At 44.1% G+C, this 13,782-nt stretch overlaps 1 protein-coding gene across 3 annotated transcripts in view; it reads right to left on the bottom strand.

Moving 5' to 3' along the window:
• Positions 1-2,552: 2,552 nt before the first annotated feature.
• Positions 2,553-13,782, bottom strand: part of LOC134212634 (netrin receptor unc-5-like) — a 478,948-nt gene continuing 467,718 nt past the window's right edge. For all 3 annotated transcript variants that reach the window (XM_062690650.1, XM_062690652.1, XM_062690651.1), the window contains one exon: positions 2,553-3,901. In XM_062690650.1, the coding sequence (XP_062546634.1) occupies positions 2,970-3,901 (932 nt within the window). In that variant the 3' untranslated portion in view covers positions 2,553-2,969. The remainder of the gene's footprint in view (positions 3,902-13,782) is intronic.

Genomic DNA, 13,782 nt, shown 5'->3' with positions numbered 1-13,782 from the left:
CATTTTATCCTAATTGAACTTATGGTGAACTTTGAGACAAGTGTCATATATGAAATCAACTTATGAAGTAAAATTTTGCCACTTTACATGTCGATCGTATGGAGCAGTGGTACGAACCCCAGATTGTAAGAAGAGGACTGGAGTTCAATACTTGTGGTAGGCGCATCGTCACGTGGAGTTTCGCATCCTAAATAAGAACAACATCTACATTCTATCGAACAATCATTGAAAAAAATAGAATACTTCTTCCAGTACATCGCCTTGTGGTTTTTATTTTATTTCGTAAAGTACACTTTAAGTTCATTGTCTAGCTGAATAGCATGCTATACAGGACTCTCACCGAACTTTTTGTGAACTTTGATAGCTACTTTAGAAGCTTGAAAACAACTTAATGTGAACTTGATAGTTCAGTTAACTACTTAAAAAGTAAGCTGAATAGAATTCTATTCAGGATCCCTCTTGGAGCTGATTAAGCCAGAAATGTACTGTTATCCGAACTTTTGGTTGCTTGGGGTCCTATTCGACCAAATGTTCTATTCGGTCAAATAACCTATTTGATCATATGACGTTTACGGCCAAATAACTTATTCGGCTAAATGTCCTATTTGGCCAAATTACCCTTTCGGTCAAATGTCCTATTCGGCCAAATGACCCTTCCAGCCAAAAGACTTCCGGCCTAATGGTCTGTTCAGCCAAATGGTATATTCGGCCAAACAACTTTCGCCCTAGTGGCCTTCGGCCAAATGGCATTTCCCCACAAATATCATGAATAGTGTTAAGTGTTATACACGCCTGAGCCTGTCAAATAATCGCAATAAATAAGAAAAAACTTTATTATGAGTTAATTTTTGCGCAAATATGTTTGTTGATGAAAAACAAACAATCGTCGTTAGTAACTGGTTAGTAAGTTAACATATTATTGTTTGCTGAGATAAAAATTCCTGTTCCGTGAGGGGAAACAGTTATTGTCAAATATTTTATAGCATCCGCCATTATGGCAAGCCTGGAAAGCTGGATACGACATGAAAACTTAGCCGAGGACATTTGCAAGATCCTTGGGCAGTACGATATCGAGGTGCGTAGAACGCCTCAAAATTCAAATCAATTCGAAAATTTTAGCTGGTGCAAAAGTTCTCCGAAAAATGCTCTAAAACGGATGTTCACATTGAGCAGCAAGAGAAAACTAAAGTTAGATTGTGTAACACATTGGAACAATACGTATTCGGTGTAGGATTCGCATTAAAAATTGATGTATACATGAGCAATAAGAGACTTTGGTTTTGACACGGTGCTTAACCTCACCGTCATAGGTCGTTTTACTCTAAAATACTACAGTCCAATGGATTAGATTCGATTAAGATTAAGGCTAGTCACAACCTTTGGGATACATTTTGAAACTGAAACAATGTTCTATGTTAATAACTGAAAGACGAATAAAATGAAAAAGTTAAGTCCATTTAGAGAAGTTAAATTCGCATCCACTTGAGGGCATTTACCAAACCTCCGGATCACCCAAACCAACGAACTTCAACTGCAGACGTCACCAAAAAATCCATCATATTCCACCGGAGAGCGACGGTCCCGTCCCGTGCTGCCACAAACCACATTCAACATCAATTAATTTAATTTAAATTTAATTTCATCTCATTTTGTCCGTGCGCTCTGTACCGCACACCGACCGCCATCAGATTGTGTCATCATTTTGGGTTTGTTCCGTTCACCCATCCGTCAGTCGACGACCGATGACGATCAAACGGAGCAAATTTCCACAATCAGCGGGCTTTCACTCGAATGTGGGCGGACGGCGGTATGCTGCTGTGCGATCCGTCCATGGAGAAAAGGCAAGCAAAAAAGCCTGGCGATGGGCTGGGACTGATCCCTGGGAGAGCATGTGAGCATGTCAAATAGTGGACGTGATATAATTAGAGACAAGTGGTCTTCCAGATTAGTTCGTGGTACTGAGTTTGATTTTTTTGTTATTCCAATTCAGGTCCGTTTCTTGTTTGATTAGCTGGAGCTGGGTTTGTGCGCTTTGGAAGTAGCAATAAATTGATTATGTCATCAATTATCCAATTTGACTGACGTTTCTCCTTCAGGAGCTTTGAGTGCTCAATGAGATAATGGATGGGAAAATGTTAATTGGGTTCACGGATTATCTGAACGTACACACGACCGAGCACTCTAACTGCAGAAAGGATAAGAAGGATTGGCTCAATATGTTTCATTGCGTTATCAATTCAAATGGGTTAAGTGAACGATTTATCAATTTATCTTACCATTTTATATTTGAATTGATTATACGGGTAATCTGATTACGGGACGAATCATAAGTGTTACACTAACTGCATCGCGTACGCGAAGCATTTTTGTTTTTGCTTTACGACAGGGTATGAAAAACATTTCAATATGTAAAGTTCTGATATCTCGTGGAATGGAAACTAAAATACCAATAAAAATTCAAAAAATACCTTCAAAAACGTGTGCAAACTTTAAAAACTTTAAAACTTTTAAGGACTCAGGAAGTCATCAACAAACCATTAAGGATTAAATAATTACTTTTCAACTCAATTTATTGTTCCTTACGATCAGTCTTATTAAACAACTACAAATTTAATCTACACAGTTTTACTTTTCGAATTTTTGAACACTCGTCGATTTCACATTTTTGTCGTTTTCTTTTTCGCGTGCTTTTTTCAACTGAATTTGTGAATGATTTCTCATCGTAACAAGTTTACTGTAACTGTCGATAAACATTTTCGATTCATTATACAAGTCCTACCTCCGCTCCATCGTATCCATCATAATGTATTCAATAAATATTTTCCTACTTTACGGTCACTTAAGTCTACGCGTTTATCCATGCTTTCGATAATATCACTACACCGTCAGAGGCTACAGAGATGAATACCATTCAAAACCGGTCGTCACTAGATCGTCAACAGCTTTTCCAGTGCCGTTCGTATATACTATCACGAGAACGCCACCGACGTTATCAGAACCTTCGACCCATTCTCCTGTTCAGCGGCCAGTTCCACCCGCAGGCAGGGGATCTCGTTGAGCAGCTTCTGCAGCATGAACTCACAGTGCAAAATTGACATGTTCTTCCACACGTGATTGAACGGAATCCGCTGCGTGGCAGTGTCCACCTTGGAAATCCACCCCCCGGAACAGTTGATCCGTAGGACCAGATTTTGTTTGTTGTTGAGAAAGTGGAACGGCGAGCTTTGGCCTATCATGAAGTAGCCCATGCGGTTTTCGATTATGGAGCAGTGCTCCAACGCGCTGGGGTAATCTTCCAAGATGTACACGCGAATGTTAAAATCAGTCTCCGGCTTCCGACTCGGACCGAACATGTAGATCTTCAGCCGCTTCATGACGGTGACGTCCGGTGAAAGATTTTCACCTCCGAGGATGTACTTTCCCAGCTTTCGAGTCATGATGTAGGCGTTTTTCAGATCGAGTTGAATGTACGCCTGTGGACTGGGGACATCGTTTTCGGATGAGGCGATCTTTTTCCAGCAGTTCGTCACCTCTTCCTTGTAGAAAAGGGAGATCTTCCAATTGCTGATGTCTTCGGCACAGTGAGGAACCTTTAGGATCAGTGGCTTGGAGAAGCTGCTCTTGGCGGGGCCGCACACAATGGTCGGGCTTATGTGAGTGATTTGGTTTTCGACTAGAATGGTATCTTTGGAATCGTACATGACGGCGAGAAATACGTTGATTTTGAGCGTTTCCGGGAGGGCTCCTTCCGGGATCGAGAGCGACGTTTGGAGGTGATCCAGCTCAAGCCAACCTCCGTCCGAGGTGACCACCTGGCGCATGCTGTTCGATTTGAACATGGCTTCATTGGAGCTGGAGGTGTCGAGGGATTCGGTAGTGGCAACGGCATAAGTCGAGATGGCTGGAATAGAGAGATTAAAAAATGAAAACCATGAGTGTTTGTTGGATCAAGCACTTTAAAAGGAAATCCCACATTTTTTTAATATAATCATGACATATACAATTATGCAAGGATTTATTACAAAAAATGTATGGTTTTATACAGTTACTGTATTAACATAATCTGACACTCACTCGCGAAAATCGTGGCTAAACACGACGAAAAACATGAAGTGGATATTGCGGAGAAGAACTACATGTTGCGAATATCGAAGGAAAATGAAAGTGGTGAAGTGAAGGTGCACGATATGCCGGAAAACGTTTCAAAAGAAAAGATCGTTGAGTTCAAGAATGGGTTCGGAGATGTGATCTTGCTGCGGGAATTGCCGTGGGGTGTTGGATTTGGGTTCAGTATTTGGTCGGCTCGTATGCAGACCCAACGAAATATCGATTCGTGGGTCACGATTGATGGTCAGCAAGTGTAAGTGTGTATGTACTACAAGAAGGGCCGGATTGTCTCCTGCAAACGCTATAAAAAAGTAGGTATACACTGCGATTTCTTGTGTATAAAACAAGAAACTGCTGGTCTTAAAAAGCTACGTCACGAAGGAAACTGGGTCATGACACGTGCTGAAGAATACGAGCAAAGCGAAACCCTCGACCGCCAAACCAGTTGGTCGAGACTCTTCCGCTCAACCACCAGTATAACCTTTCCGGGCTACCAAAGATGTATAACCTTTCCGAGCAGTCAAACAGAACAGTCTGGGAAAACAATCAGCAAGAATCGCTCGAATGAAGTCCCCCATCACGCTACAAAAGCAAAATGGGTGTCGACGTCGTCGTTACGCATACAACCGCAACACGCAGAGGTTCTTCTGGTCAACGACGGAAAATTTCCATTTTATTGCGTTCTCCATTATCTCCATTTTATTGCGTTCACACTAAATCGAATTGAAAGTGTGACGGTTCCAAACTGTGTTCAAAATAGGGGAGGAGAAGATCACCAGCTGTCATCGAGAGAAAAAGTAGAATCATTGAAATTTCACACGGTGTGGTATAGGAAATGAAGTATATTTTTGTTATAACAAAAATTAAGAACATTTCTCAAAAAAAGCATGGTTTACGGGGTTAGAATTTTAAAAGCACACAAAATAGACATGATATATCGATTTTTATATTTTTTCGAATAAGCAGTTAATGCTTAAGATTGTTGAATTTCTAACCCCACAAACTAAAAATTGTTCGGCAAAAAATTTTCTATAACGTTCTAGAGGCATTTTAATTCTCATTTTCTATATCATGCCATGTCAAATTTCCATGGTTCTACTTTTTCTCTAAACTTTTCCAGGTGGCAGCACTGATGAAGGAACCTCCCCCATTGTGACGGTGTCGATTTCAATGGATTTTGACGTCGATAAATGTCAGACGAAAGCAAACGGTGTGAGAACCACGTGCTTATGTTTTGAACATTACTGCTGTCCAATGAGAGCTTGAAGTAGCTCGAAGTTTCTTCCTGTCCTGCTCATGCCCATTTGTTGACAAAAACGAACGAGCAGGACGGGAACAACTTCGAGCCACTTCGAGCTGCTCATTGGACAGCACTATTTTCTTCTGACATTTTCGCATTTTGCAACTTCTTGCGTTTTCACCTTCTACATGATAGCCAAGGTTGATAGTTGTGCAGCTGGGGGATTCGAGAAAAATAATTCGGCAACTGTGCACACGCAATAAAAAAAGTGTGATTATCGAAGTGCATCGATAATCCATGTTTCAAAACTGCAATACTTTCACTTGTATCGACACTCAGCACTCAGCTTCGTTATTGACTCGTATTGTTTTAATCGAACAAGAATCGAATCGAACACGAACACGAGGCACGAATATCTCGCACAAACAAAATTCGCCGCTTAATACTACCAACTGTGGGAACAGCCCGAAGCTCCCCCCATTGCTCGACGAAAGAAACTTCCCACTGGTGCGATCGAACAAACTCTAGAGGGGGAGAAACGGCAATCGCCTTGCGTAGCAACATCGCCTGCCGCCTACTGCCGGATTTTAAGCTCAAAATAATCGGAGCCGTTAGAGTGGAAGTCACCACCTCTGTCGGAGTCGTCACGTTCATCGTGGCTTACTGTCCCACACAAGTCAAAGTCGACGACGGCACGTCGGCCGAACTACGAAGGGATATAGTCAAGCTCACTCGGCGGCAGCGGCAGTTCGTCATCACCGGAGACCTGACCGCAAACCACCAATCGTGGGGATCCTTCAACGATGAGCTGGAGGGCCACCACACCATCCTGAGCCCTGACAACCCTACCAGGTTGAATCAGTCCGGGGCCCATGCAACGCTCGATATCTTCATCACGAACATGAACGATCACGTCTCCCGGCCGGTCGTCTTCCAGGAGCTCAGCTCGGGCTACTATCCGGTGGTGGCTAAATTTGGAACTTCGGTGAATCAGCACGAGCTAACCCGGCGTAACTATCACCATGTCGACTAGGGTCGGTTTCAACGGTGCGTGGACGAGAACATCGACTACCAGCGGTATCATCCGAAGACGTCGCGTCATCCCTAGCCCGCGAACAGCATGTTACAAAGGCTCGACAAGTAAGCAACACCCTAATCATTGATACACTCACCAAAGATTTGATCCGTTTGCGAAATGTCACTCGCAAGCAGTACCAACTGGGCTGCCAGCGCTTTAGACCCGGTGCAATCACATGACCAAAATTATCCAGGCCAGAATGGTGGACTCCAAGCCTCGACCCTTTCCACCTTTGATCCCACTAGACAATAATGGCTCTAAAGATCACTTGATAACTCCTGCAGAGAAGGCAGCCAAAATAGGTCGCCATTTCGTCAGCTCACACAATCTTAAACAGAACATCATTAGTCTACATAGAGCAGCCGCCACCAGCGAGCTTGCGAACAACATCCACCTGACTCCAAACGACTTCTCGGAGGAGTTGCAAATCACAGTTGGCGAATTGACGGCCTATGTCAAATCACAAAAAAAAAACATGAAGGCCCCAGGCTTCGACACCATCCTTAATCTCGAGCTCAAACACATGAGTGCTCCATTCTTTGAGCACCTTTCGCTGATCTTCTAAATCCCCCAAACATGTTCCGCCTGGGGACTGTAAATTATCTTCCATAATGGCACCACTGTGGGATGGGTCAATGAGGCCGACTACCTTGGCTTGACCCTCGACAGCAAGCTTGTTTCCAGCAACAGGTTGACAAGACGGTGACAAAGTGTAACGTTTTGTTGAAGCTACTGTACCCTTTGATCAATGTTCCTGATGATGATCCTCAACACTCCTCCCAGGACACGAAATTCTGAGGTCCACCGTCTGGCTGTTATCAAAATACTTCACGAGCGCTTTAGTGAGTGTAACGATCGGTTTAGGGTCCGTTGCTTAGCTTCAGACCAGGCCGATATTAAGGCGCTAGTTTCAATCTAGTTTATCAAATTGTATTGTAAACATTAATGTAAATAGTAGTTAGGTTATCAAATTTAATAATCAATTGAGGCTATCTTGCCATGCTAGGTAAACATTCCAAATAAATATATATTTTTTAAATAACCTTTAAAAATAGGACGGAATCAAATATGAAGGACCATGTGGCCGAGCACTTGTACTTGTAAATTAGTTATGTAAAAATAGAAAAATGAAATAGAAATAAATTTATTCAAAAATTGCTGTTTCTATGCGAGATACCAATATTTAAGCCACTGTTGAGAAGGATATTTTTGATGTTTGGTGTTAAGCCTTGGATGTGTGAAGCTGAGATTTATTAGAAATTCGGCAATATACTTCCAGCGTGCATTGATGACAGATATGCAAATATCATCCGTATAACGGCTCGGTTGCCAACATTGACTAGAGACGATTGCACGAGCCAAAAACTCCATATACAAAATATGTAACCAATGCTCCCATGAAACTTCACTCTCCATATACCTAAATACGGGTAAAAAAAATGTCGTGTGACGTCATGATGCAATGGTTCAGTGAATGAATAGGCGGCAATGACTTTGCCTCTTTCCTCGTCGGGCAACGATCGGAGTCGCACGCTTGATAAGACAGCACACAAGCGATCATACCAACGGATAGCCCGTTTGGCGGAATTAGGCCACACATTTGGCGATCCTGCCAGGTTATTCTTGGTTGGAAATTATTGTTTTGTTAGTATCCTGTAGCTGTGATTGGAATTTTTTATATCCAGTTTTCCACGAGCGGTACTGCCCGCCAGCTTGCCTGCGGTTAGTCTCTGATTTGACGTCTGTGGAGGTCAACTGCACCCACCGCTCAAGCATTTTGATCAATGTGGTATATAAGAAGGCTTGAATTCACATAATCAGCACCTTCTTATTTGCCACATTGGTCAGAATGCTCGGAGCGGTGGGTGCAGTTGACCTCCACAGACGTCAAATCAGAGACTAACCCGCAGGCAAGTTGGCGGCCATTACCGCTCGCGGAAAACTGGATGGTTTCGACTTGTGCTGTCGAAGGGAAGACTTGTGATGTCGAAGACGCTCTGGAAGAGCGTCGGATTGAATGGTTTGCTCAGCGGTTTCGGCTTGTAATGTCTAAGTGGCTCTGAAGGGCGTCGGATTGAATGATTTGCTCATAGGTTTCGACTTGTGATGTTGAAGACGCTCTGGAACCCGAGCAAGGACGACCTCGATAACAGAAATTGGTATGAACTAGCCTTGCATAAGAGGTAAAATACCAAAAAATAATAGGGGAGGAGGTTCGGTTGTGGGCACCCTTTTGAATTTTGTCCATAACTTTGGTTCTAGTTGGTATTATGTCTACATTTTTATACCAATGGAAAGCCAGACGTACAACCTTACTGCTAGAAAAGAAATTGGTTTGATTTCATCGATTTGAAACATTTTATTGTCAATTTTGCAAATATGGAGTTTTTGGACATTTCATTTTTGTGGTTCGGTTGTGGGCACCCTTGAAAATCCGGCTAATAATAAAGAATAATAAATGAAATCCACCCAGAAATCCACCAGAAAAAGAATATTTTATAAGTTTTAACAAGGTTTTTTATAAGGTAACAAAAAAAAACACTCGAGAAAGGTAAAAAATAGCACTTTAGGAAGTTGTATTTAACTTTTTCTCAAGTCCAAGTCCTGGTGTTAGGTGGGACGCTAAACAGCCCTGACATGACGGCCCTCCGACGAGACAGGAGGTTTGCGCAGACCCAATAAGCCGCCTAGAAAACCAATCATTACGAACAATATAAGAGATAATGCGACTCGATGTAATCGGCAAAGACCTAGGCGCCGAATACAGGATCACGATTGGAAGCTTGGAACGTGGAATTGCAAGTCGCTAGGTTTCGCAGGTTGCGACAGGATGATCTACGATGAATTACATCCCCGCAACTTCGATGTCGTAGCGCTACAGGAAATCTGCTGGACAGGACAGAAGTGTGGAAAAGCGGGCATCGAGCGGCTACCTTCTACCAAAGCTGTGGCACCACCAACGAGCTGGGAACCGGCTTCATAGTGCTTGGTAAAGTGCGCCTAACGCGTGATTCGGTGGCAGCCAATTAGCGCAAGGATGTGCAAGCTGTGGATAAAAGGCCGTTTCTTCGATTATAGCATCATAAACGTGGACTGCCCACGAAGGGAGACCCGACGACGAGAAAGAAGCGTTCTATGCGCAGCTGGAGCAGACATACGATGGATGCCCACTGCGGAACGTCAAAATCGTCATCGGTGACATGAACGTTCAGGTAGGAAGGGAGGAAATGTATAGACCGGTCATCGGATCGGATAGTCTGCATACCGTATCGAACGACAACGGCCAACGATGCATAAACTTTGCAGCCTCCCACGGAACGGTAGTCCGAAGCACTTTCTTCCCCCGCAAGAATATCCACAAGGCCACATGGAAATCACCTAATCAAGTAACGGAAAACCAAATCGACCACGTTCTAATCGACGGTAAATTCTTCTCCGACATCACGAACGTACGCACCTACCGCAGTGCGAATATTGAATCCGACCACTACCTCGTTGCAGTATGTCTGCGCTCAAAACTCTCGACGGTGATCAACACGCGTCGGAGTCGTCCGCCGCGGCTAAACATTGGGCGGCTACAAGACGGTAGACTAGCCCAAGACTACGCGCAGCAGCTGGAAATGGCACTCCCAGCGGAAGAGCAGCTAGGCGCAGCATTTCTTGAAGATGGCTGGAGAGATATTCGATCCGCCATTGGAAGCAGCGCAACCGCTGCACTAGGCACGGTGGCTCCGGATCAGAGAAACGACTGGTATGACGGCGAATGTGAGCAGTTAGTTGAGGAGAAGAATGCAGCATGGGCGAGATTGCTGCAACACCGCACGAGGGCGAACGAGGCACGATACAAACGGGCGCGGAACAGACAAAACTCGATTTTCCGGAGGAAAAAGCGCCAGCAGGAAGATCGAGACCGTGAAGAGACGGAGGAACTGTACCGCGCTAATAACGCATGAAAGTTCTATGAGAAGTTGAACCGTTCACGTAAGGGCCACGAGCCACAGCCAGATATGTGTAAGGACATAAACGGGAACCTTCTTACAAACGAGCGTGAGGTGATCCAAAGGTGGCGGCAGCACTACGAAGAGCACCTGAATGGCGATATGGCAGACAACGGTGGCGGTATGGTAATGAACCTAGGAGCACGCGCGCAGGACATGCGACTTCCGGCTTCGAATCTCCAGGAAATCCAGGAGGAGATCGGCCGGCTGAAAAACAACAAAGCCCCTGGAGTTGACCAACTACCAGGAGAGCTGTTTAAACACGGTGGTGAGGCACTGGCTAGAGCGCTGCACTGGGTGATTACCAAGGATTAGAAGGATGAGGTTCTGCCGCAGGAGTGGATGGAAGGTGTCGTGTGTCCACTGGCGGAGACAGAGGTGGGGCACCACGCGATGCAATCACACCATTGTTCTCGAAGGCTATTGTTCTTGCACTTAGTGGTGCCCCACCAAAAAACAATAGCTGGCTCCGCCAGTGCGTGTGTCCCATCTACAAAAAGGGCGATAAGCTGGATTGTAGCAACTACCGCGCAATCACATTGCTGAACGCCGTCTACAAGGTACTCTCCCAAATTTTATGCCGCCGACTAACGCCAATTGCAAGAGAGTTCGTGGGGCAGTACCAGGCGGGATTTATGGGCGAACGCTCTACCACAGACCAGGTGTTCGCCATACGTCAGGTATTGCAGAAATGCCGCGAATACAACGTGCCCACACATCATCTATTTATCGACTTCAAAGCCGCATATGATACAATCGATCGGGACCAGCTATGGCAGCTAATGCACGAAAACGGATTTCCGGATAAAATGATACGGTTGATCAAGGCGACGATGGATCGGGTGATGTGCGTAGTTCGAGTTTCAGGGGCATTCTCGAGTCCCTTCGAAACGCGTAGAGGGTTACGGCAAGGTGATGGTCTTTCGTGTCTACTATTCAACATCGCTTTGGAGGGAGTAATACAAAGGGCAGGGATTGACACGAGTGGTACGATTTTCACGAAGTCCGTCCAGTTATTTGGTTTCGCCGACGACATTGATATCAGGGCACGTAACTTTGAGAGGATGGAGGAAGCCTACATCAGACTGAAAAGCGAAGCTAAACGGATTGGACTAGTCATCAACACGTCGAAGACGAAGTACATGATAGGAAGAGGCTCAAGAGAGGTCAATGTAAGCCACCCACCACGAGTTTCTATCGGTGGTGATTAAATCGAGGTGGTTGAAGAATTCGTGTACTTGGGCTCACTGGTGACCGCCGATAACGATACCAGCAGAGAAATTCGGAGGCGCATAGTGGCTGGAAATCGTACGTACTTTGGACTCCGTAAGACGCTCCGATCGAATAGAGTTCGCCGCCGTACCAAACTGACAATCTACAAAACGCTCATTAGACCGGTAGTCCTCTACGAACACGAGACCTGGACGATGCTCGACGCGCACTCGGAGTTTTCGAAAGGAAAGTGCTGCGTACCATCTATGGTGGGGTGCAGATGGCGGACGGTACGTATAGGAGGCGAATGAACCACGAGTTGCATCAGCTGTTGGGAGAACCATCCATGCGGTGGGCCGGGCACGTAGCCAGAATGTCGGACAGTAATCCGGTGAAAATGGATCTCGACAACGATCCGACGGGAACAAGAAGGCGAGGTGCACAGCGGGCAAGGTGGATCGATCAGGTGGAGGACGATTTGCGGACCCTCCGCAGACTGCGTGGTTGGCGAAGTGCAGCCATGGACCGAGCTGAATGGAGAAGACAGACAATTTAGCAGCGTTTCAGAAAAGTTACAAAAAAAAATTCGAGCTGAAATTTTGATGGCAATCGTTATTGAACCACAAAGTAGACTAAATTTACCGTATGAGTACGCATTAGAGCTCACTTTTTCAATTCAATCACACAATTTTATGATACTTTGAAATAGGTCAAACAAAATTTTCGTGTTAATTTTTATGTAGAAAAAAAATTGTTTATAGTTCAAAGTAGAGGTGTCTATCTAGTTTGGTATTCTGCACAAAACATCGTGTTTCGATAGCAAATGATTGACAGATGTCAGAATAACAGTATCTGCTTTCTGTCAAAAGATACGTGGGGGTGCCCACAACCAAACCACCTCCCCTTCCAAAAACTTATGGGCAGAATATTTGATAAGACAGCACACAAGCGATCATACCAACGGATATCTCGTTCGGCGGAATCAGGCTACAATGGGATGGATCTGAAGATAGTTGGCTTATCCGTGGTCTCGATACGTGGTGATTGATGTGGTAGTCGATTGATGAGTGTGTTGGGATAGTCATTTTTACTGAGATGGCGATGAATGAGCTGATCATGTTGCTGTTTATTTCGAATGGTTCTTAGGTTGCGCACCTTGTCAACGATCCGACGGGAACAAGAAGGCGAGGTGTACAGCGGGCAAGGCGGATCGATCAGGTGGAGGACGATTTGCGGACCCTCCGCAGACTGTGTGGTTGGCGAAGTGCAGCCATGGACCGAGCTGAATGGAGAAGACTTTTATGTGCAGCACAGGCCACTCCGGCCTTAGTCTGATAATAAATAAATATAACTTTTTCCGTCAATTTACATATATTGCACTTATTTATATACATCGCAGGCAAAAAAATATTTTTTTAAATTTCGCGTTTTTCTTCTCAATGAGGGGTGTTGCGATGGGATTTTCCTGGTTCGATTGAAACCGTTTTGAAAGCAGTGTCCATTTCACATACACAGTAAAATATTATGACAATTAGACGCAACGGAATTCATAATTGAATGTAAAATTCGGTAACATAATGTGTACCAGACCATAATTTTGAGTTCTGTGATGGAAGAAACGATTAAATTATTTAAAATTCAATTCAGTTTCTCTTAATTTTACATGATTCTACCAGCAACCTTGATGAGCCAGCACGTGGCTGTCGAAACAAATCAAAACAAACTTCATTGCATTTCATTCGAACCGCAGCTGGCATTAATTTTATTTATATAAGCATCAACCAAAATTGATATTTGCACATATGAAAACAAAGTAGCCTTTATTGCGCTGCTTTTCATCACTTCTACTCTTTATTTGTTGCCTATTCCGACAAGAAATCTGAGATGCTTTCAGCAAACTTAATCTCCAACAGTTCCGTATTAGAAGAGATTCCGTGTCGTGTAAATTTAAGCAATCGTTTAGTCTGCTACACAGCAAATAATTTTGAAAATTCAACGACGAGTAAAATTGCAGCTGATCCCAACAAACGAATAAACATTCGATATTCAATTAAATTTGGTTGAATTTTACAAGCAAGTACAGTTTAAATTCATTTTGATTTGGAAGAACACTAATATCGATTGAATTTTGCGTTTATTTGCATGCT

Source organism: Armigeres subalbatus, chromosome 2, assembly GCF_024139115.2.
Source record: "Armigeres subalbatus isolate Guangzhou_Male chromosome 2, GZ_Asu_2, whole genome shotgun sequence".
In the NCBI taxonomy this organism is placed as follows: Eukaryota; Metazoa; Arthropoda; class Insecta; order Diptera; family Culicidae; genus Armigeres; species Armigeres subalbatus.
This window is presented reverse-complemented; position numbering and strand designations above follow the sequence as displayed.